General features: G+C 43.3%; 2 protein-coding genes across 2 annotated transcripts in view; one reads left to right on the top strand and one right to left on the bottom strand.

The window, feature by feature from the left end:
- The first annotated feature begins 1,669 nt into the window (after positions 1 to 1,669).
- Positions 1,670 to 6,411, top strand: DEGS1 (delta 4-desaturase, sphingolipid 1). Its single transcript, XM_039716858.1, has 3 exons — positions 1,670 to 1,841; positions 2,558 to 3,300; positions 5,410 to 6,411. The coding sequence occupies exons 1-3, from the start codon at positions 1,760 to 1,762 to the stop codon at positions 5,554 to 5,556; spliced, it is 972 nt and encodes a 323-aa protein (XP_039572792.1). The 5' UTR covers positions 1,670 to 1,759; the 3' UTR covers positions 5,557 to 6,411.
- A 5,568-nt stretch (positions 6,412 to 11,979) lies between these two features.
- NVL (nuclear VCP like) overlaps positions 11,980 to 14,464 on the bottom strand; it is a 39,474-nt gene continuing 36,989 nt past the window's right edge. Inside the window, exons 22-23 of the mRNA XM_039716860.1 lie at positions 13,903 to 13,973; positions 11,980 to 12,219 (exon numbers count right to left, since the gene is read on the bottom strand). Coding sequence (XP_039572794.1) covers positions 12,175 to 12,219; positions 13,903 to 13,973 — 116 coding nt within the window. The 3' untranslated portion in view covers positions 11,980 to 12,174. The remainder of the gene's footprint in view (positions 12,220 to 13,902; positions 13,974 to 14,464) is intronic.

Raw genomic sequence — 14,464 nt, 5'->3', positions numbered from 1 at the left:
ATACTAATACTACCTGGAGAGATAAGGCATAATTTACTTTGTGATAACAGCCTCCATTGTTTTTATCACTACTGCTGATTTAGATTAATTTGAGTGGATTTTTGATCTACTGATGTAGATTATTACGAGTGAACAACTAAAATTCCGAGCAAGTGGTAGTTCAACTTCTACACAGGGTAATCTTTCTCACTGAGCTGCCCACAGTCAGTGTTTTATGACAAATACAGATTAAATAGAAGTAAGTTCTTACAGAGGAGTTTTTCAAAGAAGTTCTTCAAATATCTTACCACAAAAAGGGAAGGAAACGGAGAGTTTGCTGCAGGTGTTTGGAGCTGTAGTTCAGTACCTTTAGGCAGGGGCCTGTTAGCACAGGCGCTGACCAGGACAGCAGCTCAAGGGAGCGCGGGTTTGGGACGGCGGATCGCTGCTCCTGTCCCGTGTGAAGGCTGCTCCTGTCAGCTCTGAGGTTGCTCCTGTCCTGTCTGAGGGCTGCTCCTGTCCTGAGGGCTGCTCCTGTCCTGTCTTAGGGCTGCTCCTCTCCTGAGGGCTGCTCCTGTCCTGCTCTGAGGGCTGCTCTTGCCAGCTCTGAGGTTGCTCCTGTCCTGTCTGAGGGCAGCTCCTCTCCGGTTTTAGGGCTCCTCCTGTCCCGCTCTGAGGGCTGCTCTTGCCAGCTCTGAGGTTGCTCCTGCCCTGTCTGAGGGCAGCTCCTCTCCGGTTTTAGGGCTCCTCCTGTCCTGCTCTGAGGGTTGCCCTTGTCAGCCCTGGGGGTTCCTCCTGTCCCGCTCTGAGGGCTGCTCCTGTCCTGCTGTGAGGGTTGCTCTTGTCAGCTCTGAGGGCTGCTCCTGTCCCACTCTTAGAGCTGTTCCTCTCCACTCTGAGGGCTGCTCCTTCCCCTCTTTGTGGGCTCCTCCTGTCTGCTCTTACGGCTGCTCCTTCCCTGCTCTGTGGGTTGCTCTTGTCCGCCCTGAGGGCTACTCCTGTCCCGCTCTGAGGGATGCTCTTGTTCGTCTTAGGGCTGTTTCTCTCTCCTCTGAGGGCTGCTCTGTCCGCTCTTAGAGCTGTTTCCCTCCACTCTTAGGGCTGTTTCTCTCCGCTCTTAGGGCAGCTCTATCCCCTCTTAGGGCTGTTTCTCTCCGCTCTTAGGGCAGCTCTATCCCCTCTTAGGGCTGTTTCTCTCCGCTCTTAGGGCAGCTCTATCCCCTCTTAGGGCTGTTTCTCTCCGCTCTTAGGGCTCTTTCTCTCGCCTCTGAGGGCTGCTCTGTCCGCTCTTAGGGCTGTTTCTTTCCGCTCTGAGGGCTGCTCCTGTCCGCTCTGAGGGCAGCTCTGTCCCCTCTTAGGACTGTTTCTCTCCCCTGTGAGGGCTACTCTGTCCGCTCTTAGGGCTGTTTCTTTCTCCTCTGAGGGCTGCTCCTGTCCGCTCTTAGAGCTGTTTCTCTCCACTCTTAGGGCTGTTTCTCTCCGCTCTTAGGGCAGCTCTATCCCCTCTTAGGGCTGTTTCTCTCTCCTCTGAGGGCTGCTTCTCTCCGCTCTGAGGGCTGCTCCTGTCCCGCTCCCCGAGCCCCTCAGGGCCCGTCCCGCCCCGCCGGCAGGGGGCGCCGCGGCGGCGGCAGAGCGCCCAGCGGCCGCCGGCAGCCAATGGGCGGCGAGGGCGGGGCGGAGGGGGCGTGGCCGCGGGCCGCCTCCGCCGCGCTATAAAGCGCGGTAGCGGGGGCTCGGCGCAGCGGGCGGGCAGCCGGAGTGAGGGGTTCGCGCTGCCGCCATGGGGAACACTGTGGCTAGAGAGGATTTCGAGTGGGTCTACACGGACCAGCCGCACGCCGACCGCCGCAAGGCGATCCTGGGTGAGGAGTGCGCGGTGCCGTCGCTTTTTGCCGCCGGCTGCGTGGCGGAGCGGGGGGGACACCGCGCAAGATGGCCGCCCGTGCCGGGGGTGCCGCGGCCCCCGGAGCCTCCCGGCGGCGGGGCCGCGCTCGGGCCGGGCCCGCGTACGTGGGGGCGGGAGCCGCCGCCTTGGCGGCGCTGGCGGGGGAGGGGAAGGGAAGGAGCGGGGAGAGGAGCGGGGGGGCGGCCCGGGCTGCCACCCCGAGCGGCGGAACGGAGCCCGCGTTCCCCGGGCCGTTCCCCGGGCCGCTCCCGGGACGGCGATAAGGCGGTGTCGGGGCCCGCTGTGCGCGGAGGGCACCGCGGCACACGCGGCTGGCGGATAGCGGCCTCGAGTGCGGCGCTGAAATCGGAGCTGAGCCTCGGTGAGCGCTTCTGCATTCCGGGTGGGCTGCCGGCTCAGAGCCATTTCCTTCCTGAGGAGGCTGGATGTGGTACCGGTGCTTGCCATGGACGTGCCTAGTTGCTGAGCAACGTAAAAGTGCTGAAATGACTCGGTTCCAAATGATTCATTATAGCAATAAATATCACAAGTGGAAAGGTCACGAGTTTTCATTACCTGTGCAGACAATTCCTAATTGGGACAAAGGGAGGAAAAAACTCTAATCTAATTGGGATAGTTGGCTGTGAGAAGAGCTTTGAAATAACTTTCTTAATTTGATTTTTTCCTGTCTAGCTAAACATCCAGAGATAAAAGCATTGATGAAGCCAGACCACAACCTGATCTGGGTGGTCGTGCTGATGGTTCTGGCGCAGCTGACTGCATTCTATCTGGTTAAAGACTTGGATTGGAAATGGGTGGTCTTCTGGGCTTACGTTTTTGGAAGCTGTATTAGTCACTCCATGACCCTGGCTATTCATGAGATCTCCCACAACAGTGCCTTTGGCAACAGCAAAGCCATGTGGAATCGATGGTTTGGAATATTTGCCAACCTCCCTCTTGGTCTCCCCTACTCCATATCCTTCAAGAGATACCACATGGATCACCATCGTTACCTGGGCGGCGACGGCATCGATGTGGATATTCCTACCAACTTCGAGGGCTGGTTCTTCTGCACCCGCTTTAGGAAGTTCATATGGATTGTTCTTCAGCCTTTTTTCTATGCCATTAGACCTCTCTGCATCAATCCTAAACCCATTAGTCGACTTGAAATAATCAATTTATTGGCTCAGCTGGCCTTTGATGTGGCAATATATTATTTATGGGGAGTCAAATCCATTTTTTACATGCTTGCTGGTTCAGTACTTGGTCTTGGGTTGCACCCAATTTCAGGACACTTCATAGCTGAACATTACATGTTTTTAAAAGGGCATGAGACCTATTCCTACTATGGGCCACTTAATTTGCTCACTTTTAATGTTGGCTATCACAATGAACATCATGACTTCCCCAATATTCCTGGCAAGAGCCTTCCACTGGTAAGTTAACTTCTAAGGTTATTACTTTTTCTTAAATTAAGGCCTACTTTAACATGAAAATTAGGTAGAACACTAAAAGAAGAATGGAAATTGGGAGATTAAAAACAAAAAAAAAAATCCATGATATAAATTGAGTGATAAAAGAGGTAATTATTTAGCATTTTAGTGATAGCCTAAACAAGCTTCCAGTTTGCTGCTGCTCAATCCTCTTCCATAAAAGGAGAGGGGAGGGAACACACATATCTTATGCTTTGCACTAACTTTAGCTTTCTGTAATTACAGCCTGTCTTCTGAATTCTTGTTTGTAAGTATGCAAGAAACTAGTTAAGAAGTTGTAGGTAACTCTGCAGATTTGTTATCTCTGTCATTGGAATGTTAAAGGCAGTATTGTAATGTGTGCTTATCCTTCAGCCTCTTCTATCAGGGACATCCTCTGGTGGAGGAAAAAAAGGGGGTTTGAGGTACTGTTAATGTTTGCTCTACTGCTGACAAATGTTTAATAACTTGTCTAGTCTGCAGAACTTCAGTTTCCTCTGGCAAGAGACTTTGAAGCCAGGACTTAGACCTGTCATGCTTGCGTGAGCAGCAGAGGTGAAGTTTCTCCTACTTCAGCCTTTGCTTCTTACAGGCAGGAGCTCCTTTCTCACTGTATCCATGTTTCCCAGTTGAAGAATGGGAACACAGGCTTCAGGGTTACATCTGAATCTTCAGTTTTTCATCAGATACTAAATTTGCAATTTGACAGCAGCTGTGGTGTTGGTCTTACAGCTTTGTTATTGCATTTGGCAATAGTGAGACTTTGTAAGATCATCCCTCTGAAGTCCAAACTTGATTGATATTTCTCTTGTCAGTGGTGGAGCTGCAGCTGGAATAACTATGCCAGCACTTTTATCAGGGCAGGTAGATCATGCAATTGGTTTGCTGAGGCTTTGTGTGGTTTTTTGTAATTTTTTTTTTAAAGCTAGATGATTGCTTTTATTAATAGATCTAAATCTTTCAAATACAGTGAAAGTTACTTTAACTCACTTTTGATACTTGGTTCTGTGCTGTGAACCAGCACTTCCCTTCTTGGATAGGTACTTTAGCTGTAAGCAGGCTATGAGTTTTTCCAAGTATTTAATTCTAGGGGTAGACACCCAGTCCTGCTGCAGGACTCATAATCCACAGCTCTGATAAGAAAACAAAGCCTTCTTTTGAAATAATGCAGTTAATTTGGATTGGACTGCTGTGCTTTGTGCTAAAGATCTCTAAGTACTGAACACTTGATTTCTCAGCACTGGTGAGCTGAGTTACTACTGTTGAGTAAAAGTACTTTGTTTAGGTGCACTACTCTATAGGTGTGATGGGTCAAAACAAGCTTTGCCTTCAAACCAAGCCATGTAAATACCCTGGCTTTGTTTGTTGCTTTTACAGATTGATACTATTCTTGGGACTAAAGTTATGGAATTTTGTGAAAAAGCCTTTTTGTTCCGTTCATGTTTCTAAGGCTTTAAGTGGCTGGCCCTAAATAGCAGTATGGGCACCGAAGTGAACTGGTGCTCTCACTTTAAACAGTGGTCTAGTTAACATGTGGAACTGAGAACAGAGTCTTTGGAAGCAGTTTATATTCATTCTTTGAAGTCTGTCTTCAGAAACAAAATATGCCTGAGAAATAAAATGCCTTTTTTCTTCTGAGTACTGAGATTTGAAACTGCATGTAAAAATAGCTGTGTCAAACAGCTCTTCCTAGAACATAAAACATCCTTTTTACTGTTAGTTGTATATCTGTGAGTCAGCACTGAGTCACAAACTTAAAACAGCAACCAAACCGCTGGCTTTGTGAGCTCCATCACCCTGTAGGTAGCACGGTGAAGGGACTTTGGAAAGTCAGCTGAGTTTGTTCTGGCAGCTCCAAAAATTTCACAGCAGATTTACTTAATAACTAGGGAAGTGCTTTTTCCTTCAAGGAACGTTCACATTGTGGCACAAGTGGCCTTTCCTGTAGGATCTAACTTCTGGAATGAAACTTCCTGTGCTGTTACACATTGCTAGGTTACACCTCGAGGGTTGTAAAGTTGTCACAACTGATGTTAATATAACCAGTAAATAAACCTCATATCTCTCCTTCAGGTGAAGAAAATAGCAGCTGAATACTATGACAACCTGCCCCAGTATAACTCTTGGATAAAAGTACTGTATGACTTCGTGATGGATGACACAATCAGCCCATACTCACGCATGAAAAGGCAATTAAAGGGTGAAGTGAAGCAAGATTAAACTTCTGGCAACCAAAAAACTTTGAAATGTCTGCTTGCTTTAAAGTGGCTGGTATAAAGGTTTCCTGCTAAAGCTGTTCACCTGTGTCCTGAATTAAGATGTACAGCAACATAGCAATGCATCCTTCAAGGATTTTGTAGCAGACTCCAACCAGCTATAACATTCCTCAGTCCTCAGATTTGTTGGTTTAATGTGTCTCTGTTTGCCTAAGGATCAGTGTTATATGCATAATGCAAAATCACTTTGTTACAGAATTTACTTTGCTAGGTGTTAAATCCATATAAAATGTCTGTCTGACTCATAACAGTTTAAAAGTTCTCAATGTATTATACTGCCCTCAACATGCTATTTAGATAACTAGTTTTAAAATGCTGTACTTACCTGTTAATTCTAAACTAACATGGTTTGTTAACGTAAACATTCTGTTGAAAATGTTTCTGAACTGATGGTTGGAAGAACTAAATTTGCACAGAAATGTTCAGTCTGCTTTTGTTTAAATATGCCATTTGAAGCCATGCTTTAAAGTTCTACCTTTTCTACTGAGAGTACCTTAAAGGAGCAATCTGTCGGAATGAAACTGGTATCTTTGAGATGGCTCCTGTGACTTCTTTGGGAAAAGGATAAAAAAGAGGAATTCAGGAATATTGCCAACTCCATGGGTCCCACCTACTGCCTGAACTGCTTCTGTTGGCATGTGGAGGGAGCAGGTGGCATTTAGGTAATTTAATATACCTGATGTGGGGTTTGATGTTGGAAAAATCTTTTTGGAGAGTTTGGGGGTTTTCTGATCTTTGACAAAAAATTATTACCATGTTACTATGGCTTCAAATATAAATATTTATACTTACTTGGAAATTTGGCTTTTATGGAAAAGTGAATGGATTGAAACAGATACTATTTTGGCAAATGGGTCTAGCTACAGCTGCTGCCAATACTGCCTATTAGCACATTAGCCATTTGTGTACACAGCGATTTGTGTACACAGAAAGGTTGTTAAATCTTGTTTGTTTTTTTCCCCCTAAACCTACAGTACCCTCCATAAATACTTGTCTTTCTTATATATTAAAATGTGGTGAGAGGTGGCGTTATCAAACTTCCTGCCTAGGAAATTTTTCTATGGGAACAGACAGACATGGCGGACAGTGAAGAACCTTTCCATACCTCAGCACAGTAGATTTGCCTTCTTGGCTTTAAGCAGTCAAACCTGGCTACAAATAACCCTTAAATCTCAAAGGTGGCTCTGTGGTATGTTCTTCATGAATCTGAAAGATGGAATCTGAGGAAGGTGAAGTTGTTGCTGCTCTAACTCAATTTTAGATGCCTTCAACTCCTGTATTTTGGGGTGGTTTTTTGGGTGTTTGTTTTGAAAAGGTGAGTGCCTGAAAAGATTGTACTGGTACATCTTGGTCTTATTTTAGATGCCTTCAACTCCTGTATTTTGGGGTGGTTTTTTGGGTGTTTGTTTTGAAAAGTGAGTGATGAAAAGATTGTACTGGTACATCTTAACTTGGTCTCGACTGTGGTGCTGTTTTAATGTGTGCTTTGTTCAAGTGTGGGCCCTTATCTGTGGCTAAGCAACAGAAGTGGTATGAAAGTCTGCCAGCCACCTACAGAGTGACTTCATTGTGCCTACAACCTGTGAGGCAGCCTGTGTGTTGCTCAGGGTGGAATGTAATGTCAAAACAGACTTTGTCCAGTATTTTTACATGTCATTAAAGAGCAAAGATTAAAGTAATACTGGGTGAATTTTTGATTGGTCCTCTTATGCTGAAGGACTTAAGTTTTAGAAAAATTTGGTATTTCTAAAGCAGATTTGAGACCTTTTTATTAAGTGGTGATCTAGATGACCTGTGAAGAATAATTGTCTTTCCTCCCTACGCAGAGGAAAACTGACCTGGGTTGAAATAAATGTAAGGGCTTAAGAAATTGCAAACTAGTTTCTTTTCAAGCCATTTAATATCACTCTTTGGTTTTTAAATTATCTTTGGTGTGGATGATTTATTCATAGCTGGATGAAGGATGGAAAGTGTCTACAAAGTTTTATGGCTAAGAGCTGAAGTTAAGAAATTCAGTTATCCTACATGAATATTTAAGATAAGCAGAATTTAGAGTAAAAATTTTACAGTTAGTTGTCTTAATTACCTTAATGGAATTCCTGCTTTTTAAAAGGGCTGAAGTTGCCATCTTTCTTGTTTAAAATTACAATTGTTGTTTTAAGGTGTTCTGACTATGATTGTCTGTTCCAACTCAAATTATAAACACATTATTTTCACTTCAGGAGGTACTGAATGGTGCAGAATTCTGAGGGAGATAACTGTGCTTGCCATAATCTTTCTGAAACCTCTGCTGCTGGGTACAATTTACTGTATTAGGTTAATCTGAACTGGTGAGATTTAAGTTTGGATCTAAACAATGGTCTGGTTCTTGCCAGCACTGGCAGCTACCCTTCTTAGGCACAGCATTCCTGTGTAATCCATAAAAAGCCTTAGCAGCCACCTTCAGTAGTAAGAACTGCCAAAAGCAGATCATTTGAAAGGTAACCAGCATTGTTTCCTCCCTAAAAAATAGAATTATTTCTGAGCCACTGGTAAAAGTAATTAGGACCAGCTGGCCCTACTTGACTTGTCTGATGTATTCTAAATGAACAATGAATTTCAGTTCTGTGTAATGGTGTTTACTCCAAAGATATGACATAGAAATATGAAATATTTAACATTTTAAAAAAACCACATATGAACCATCTAGTTATTAAGGACTTAAATAGTTTTCACTAATACAATTAACAGCTGTCTGTCAGGTATGTTTTAGTATAATTTTTGAAACATTTTATCTGAAAGTTGGAGGGAACTTAGACTAACTGGTGAAGAAAAAATTAAACTGAAAGAGCATCAAGAACCCTGACAGTTAACTCAATTGTTTTTTCTACATCTATTCAGATGGAATGAGTTAACTTTTCTGTTGCAACATGTTTATTAGGGTTTGTTCCATTCAATTTGTCAGTTTGGAAAACATCTCCTTTATGTGAAATCAGTCAAGAATTTGAACTGTCACCCAAGTATTTTAGTTGCAGTTAAATTGTGCAGAGCTCTGAATCTTCAGGGCTTTTAGAATAACCTGCAGTGTTCAGAATAAATGTCCTTGCATGGCTTTTAATGCTCCCTGCCCCCAATTATCTGGAGCTGCTTAAGTGGAGTCAGTAATGCATGCTGGAGTCTGATTGTGCTAGGCATTAGTTTTCCCACAGGACAGGCGTGGGTCTGCTCCTCTTTCAGAACAACCCTTGCCTCTGGCATTCCCCATTTGCTGTTGAACCTGTCTGCTTCCCAACATGAACGTGCTAAATGGGTGCATCTGTGTCTGGTTGCAGAGCTCCGTGTTTCAGACCCAGGGCAGGGCTTCCTCCCTGGAACCAGAGGTCAGTTGGAACAGCTGAGACTTCCAGCTGTGTTTCAGAACTCCTCTGGTGAGCTCACCAAGTGAGCAAAGGTCTCCAGGTGCTGAGACATGGACCTGGTCATGGCTAGTGGCCACTGTCAGATGCTGAGGTCAGTGGCTCACCTCTGCCTCCCTGACATTTTTTCTTTCTGTCAGATGCAGTGGCATGCCACAGCAGAGCTTAAAGACGTTCATTCCGTATTTAATTATGAGGTTCAACAGGTGATAACATCAATGCTACAGACTGCAGGCTGCCCTACTCCTGTTGGACTAAGAGGAGGAAAGTGACTTTGAAGGAGCAACCTTGTGTAAGTAGTTTGGCACAGCTTCTGGAAACTGTACTCTTTAATTTGGAAGTCTCAAAAGGCTTACAGCAAAGCAAGTTCTGCTGTTTAGCTTGCTCATTGCAAGGCACAGGAGCCACTTCTGGGTCTGCCAGCATTGTTTCTGTAAGGTCCTAGGAAAACAATCTGATAAATAGGTGTGTCTGAATCATGTGGAGCTGCCTTTGGCACAGCAACCTGCAACTCCATGCAACTATCTTTTCTCTAGCAAATCATCTATTTCACAATCAAACCTGAAGTGGGACACAGGACTTTAGTCAGGACAAAGATGTGGAAAAAGTTTTCTACTGAGCCAAAAAGACAGCATTTTTCTTTTCTCTTTCTGACAGTCCTCTGCACTGCCTCTGCCCCCTATCCCTGCTTAGGTTAGCATCTCCTGTGCTCTGGGACAGGCTCATTCTTGTGGTTTCAATAGGTTGCTAGCCTCAGGGAAAGAGAGAGGAGAATGGCATGATGAACAATTTCTTGATCTTGTCACAACAGAAACAAGATGACTGGAGGCAAAACCTCGAGGCATGTCTGCTAGGAGGGGCCGTAGCTGCCTATGCAGAACAAAATATTTGTCTCTATTGGGTGAAAAATCTCCTTCCTTAAAGCAGTTCCCATTTTCTGTGTACAAAGGATCTCTTCTGTACAAAGGATCATTGTTTTTTTAGTGGTACATACTATAGCCTAAGCAGAATTTCTCACAAGGAGCAGTGTGGGTGCAACACTGTGTGTGAGCAGGCAAATGGAATTCAGCTGCCTACCCCTGCCTGCTCCTTGCTGCACATGGAGCCCAGATGAGGTAAGCAGACAGGATATGGACACTTGACTGCCCTGGCTTGTTCTGCCTTTCACCTTAACTTCAGGTTTTCTTGTGCATTCAAACCCTCCTGCACCCTACTTCTCTATTACCTGTTGTGAAGAATGATCATGAGACACCTTGAATAATACACCTGTTTTGTGCTGGCACTCTTCACAAGACTGTAGTGCTATTACTGCTCCTTGATAGCATTTCCTCCCTTACCTTGCCTTGCTTTCTGGCTCCATACATACACAGGAATATCATCATAAAAGGAAAGGAAAATTCTCAGGTGGATATGCCAGGACTTGAGGACTCCACTCCTGCTGAAGGTCATCATCTGCAGCTATCCTCAAGTAGGGTGGCAGAAATCTTCTCTGTATATCCATAAAGGAGAAAGCACTTATTCTTTTCATTGGTCCACTCAAGTGAATTGAGTATATCATTATTATGATACTGTTGTAGTATTATTAGCCAATACTGAGAGAACTGTCTTTGTGCAGCCTTGAGAAAATAAAGCTTAGGGACAGAACTTGGCACCACGTTCCAGGGCTGGGAGCTGGTGTTTTCACAGGGGTGACATGGAAAAGATGAGGGGTAAGGGGTGCTTCAATTGGAAATGAGGAAAACTATTCCACTAGTTGATTGCTCTCACTGTGAAAAATCTCCCCAGGGAAGTGGTGGATTCCCCAATGTAGACACTTGTAAGATTCAGCTGTGACAGGGTCCTGGGCCATCATGTCTAGACTGTGCTTTTTGCCAAGAAAGCTTGAACCAGATGATCATGGAGGTTTCCTCCCAACATGGTATGGATTGAAAATGATGATGCTTCATCTTAGATTTCATAGCTGAAGCTTCAAGTCTGATTTACAATTAAAAGCAGGCACATCATCATCTTCTTTATATCCAGGGACTTAATTTGTTAGTCTTTTGAGTCAGAATTTGAGTCACTGAGGTGCCAGCTTCCCTAGGAAAGGGAGGGAATGTCATCCCATGTTGAGCAAAAATCCCAGTTGTAAGAACAAGCTGCTATGATCATCAATGTTTTTAAAATGCAAGTCTGTGGTGGCAAGTTACATGTGATAGCCTTCAAACATGTCCCTTTGGGTAAAAAAGTGCAGCAAGATTTCTTGTTAGGTGGCAATTCTGAGAAGAATTTAAGATGTAAGGTGCTATTCTCTATCAAGTTCAGTCTTAAAGTTAGATCTGGTTGTTCAGGGTAGTTGTTTAAATGAATTCAAGCAGGAGATTAAATGTTGCTTACAAAAACTTATTTCATTGGGTTTTTTCCCTGATGGCTTGTAGGTTTCATAATCTGTCACTTTTCAGTGTTTTGTCTTAACTTGGATACTTCCCAATTTTGAAAATTTATCTGTTTAAGAAAAATAATTAAGAACCAGCTTGTTAAGTACCTCTTAACTCAGAATGTTTCCTAGGTTGAATCATAGTCTCATAGCACTTCTCCAATTTCCAAACTTCACTCTCTCCTAGGTAACCCTCCCAGCTTCCCATCTGTAGGCAGTTCATTTTGGTAAGGTGGAAGGAAGCTGTTAGCAGCTCAGAGAACCTGTGATGGCACGATCATGTGTCGCTGTACTTGGAAAATGCATGACTAATGGAGTGATAACATCCAGTGCAGCACTTTCCCAGCCTGCTTTCATAGCTCTGTCCTCCCAGTGCTTCTTTCAGTGTCCTTGTTCTGGAAAACAGCAATTTTCTCTGGTGGTTGAAAACAGCTATTTGGGCAGTGTAAACACTTGGAAGGGTTAGCCTGTGCCTCAGGGATTTTTTGATTTAGGGCATCAAATAGATCAGAATGGTGTTAGCTTTTTAACACTAAAAACATTCATTTGGAAAATGTAGATGGTATAAGAAGGAAGCATGTATTATATCTTTTATTCTGAAGACAGTTAAATTAGGTTGTGATGACCATTTTTTCAGGTGCAGTATAAAAAGTTGAGAGATAGATTTAGTACAGCTTCTTTCCAACCTGCCTCTTGAAAACAGGCACTGCAGAACTCTTCACCAGTGTAGAGAGTCTCTTTTGGGAATGTATCACCTGCACAGCGACTGATGCAGCTCTTCATACATTATTTGATCCTAACAGTGCCAAGAGAAGAGGAAAAAATACCTCAGACAGTGGTAAAAAAAAATTACACAGTATTTAAATTTGTGTATTATTTAAGCAAGTGAAACAAACCAGCTTGATGAGTCATTAGCTGCATTTAAAAACATTTACAAACAAAAACCTAAATCAGGCAAACCTCCACTAGCCTAGCTCATAAATGAGGTTGTCCAGGGAGTCAGCAATGGTGTGTAATTCCCAGAGGCCTCAGGCAGAGTTCCTACAGTTCCTGTTGCCATGCTAGGCTAGGTGGCAGCTTCACTGAGAAGGCACTGCACTGTTCACCAAAAGAGCTGCTGAATTGACACCTTCCTCCCCCGCCTAGTTCTGAACAAGGAACAGACAAGATCATCCTTTGCTACTCTAACCTAACTGTTCCTTAACCCTTTTCACTGGTCACTCAAAATGAGAGTTTTGAGGACAGAATACTTCCACTGAAATATCTGGCTTCAGAAGGTGATGATCAGTAACATGCAGCTTTTTTTAGCCTTTTAAAAAAGTTTTCCAGTGTCATAGCAAAGCCTGTAGTTTTTGTCAGACTGAATTTGTCTAGCAGATAGGAAGTAGCAGCTGGAAATGGGAGGTAAGTATCTTGTACTGCAAAAGATATTTCAAAATACCTAATGACATGGCTTCAGCTGAATATAACTGAAATATAGGACTGTGAGACACGTGATATTTAAGCTGCCTTTGAGATACAGAATAACATTTTTGGTTAACCAGAAGGAGTATGTTCTAATACTGAACTGTCATTGCTATGTTAGAGGAGATGTTTTAAATTTTTTTGGCTGTTTGCTCAGTGATTAGCAAAGGGAAAACAACAGCCAGCATCATCTTTAAAGGTTCTTGGAACCACAGATTACTTTTAATTTTATGAAATGTCACTGACCACCAAAATACAGTAAAAATGAAAGGAAATAGTTTACTAACTTCTCTCTGGCTAGTGCTACATGTGAATACATTTTTGTATTCTGGCTGCAGTACAGTACAATCTTGGCAAGACATGGAGACCTAGACCCAAGCTCTGCAATAATAGCAATTCCTATATATTAACTTCAAATTTATAGTAATTAAGATGACTGAACAGTTTTCCTTTCAGTCATTAAAAGGAAAAGGGCATAAGGGAATTTTTACAACAAACTTCCTTGACAAATGCAAATAATGAAAAGAGTGATGAGAAATAACTAAGATCATAAAGTGTGTTTTATGTCTCATGTCAAATTTACATTTCTTGCACATCAACAGAAAAGGATGAGCATCTTCATGTGTCATCATCACAGGGGAGGAAAAGTTGTGGCAGGATGCGGTGCACACTTAAAGCCTTGACTTCTAAACTGGAAGCTCAGCAGACATAAGAGCTTAGGGCCAGGTTAATAATTAATCTGGGAATGCCAATGAAGTCCAAGGCACCACAATAAAAATAACCTTGATATCTTGGTAAACCATCTACATACAGTGCATCACCTGCAGCTGAAAGGGGAGGCTTTAATTTCTGACCTTAACACAAACACCAGGTTTGCTTAATGCAGGAACAGGTAGTGTCAGTTTGAGATCCATCTAGGGATGTGCAGCCTTAACCATTCCCAGCAGTCTCCAGCATCAGAAGAGATTCCTTCCCAAGGGAGTAATGAACCTTACATACTGGAATTTTACCTTACCTGTTTGGACACTGAGGACTTCACTTTCCTGAAAGCTTCTTCAAAGTGTTTACGAGAAATCTTGATTTCTCCTTAAAGAACAAAGCATAATAAATTAGTGAAATTGCAGACAAGTGACAATCAAGTGACTGTTGCATGTATTTCAAGGCAGCATTCATGAAACCTAACTAACTGAATTCCTGTAACCTTTCTGGAAGTGAATCCCTCAAATTCTGCTTCTTCCACTTCTGGGCTTTCTTTTACAGAAATTCAATATTAAACTTCCCTGTTACTTAAGAAGTATCTAGAAAATGAACATTTTGCTATCATTCCAATTCTACTCAATTTCAAAGTAATTGGCTTTATATCATTGCTTTATCTGGCATTACAGAGAAGTGATGAAAGCTTTCACTGCTACAACTCCCTGTGTTTAAGTTTATGCAAATTGCCTTTTTGACCTTAATGCAGCTATCCACAGCAATTATTGCTAATAATAACCTTCTGAACAGGTTTTCTTAGTATGTTAAAACATAAGCATACATCAAATAAGTCATAGATTCCTCTGCTCTCACAAGGAAGTACC

Source organism: Passer montanus, unplaced genomic scaffold (genome assembly GCF_014805655.1).
Source record: "Passer montanus isolate IOZ18808 unplaced genomic scaffold, ASM1480565v1 scaffold37, whole genome shotgun sequence".
In the NCBI taxonomy this organism is placed as follows: domain Eukaryota; kingdom Metazoa; phylum Chordata; class Aves; order Passeriformes; family Passeridae; genus Passer; species Passer montanus.
Note: the sequence above shows the minus strand (reverse complement) of the source record. Positions and strands in the feature narration are given on the sequence as shown.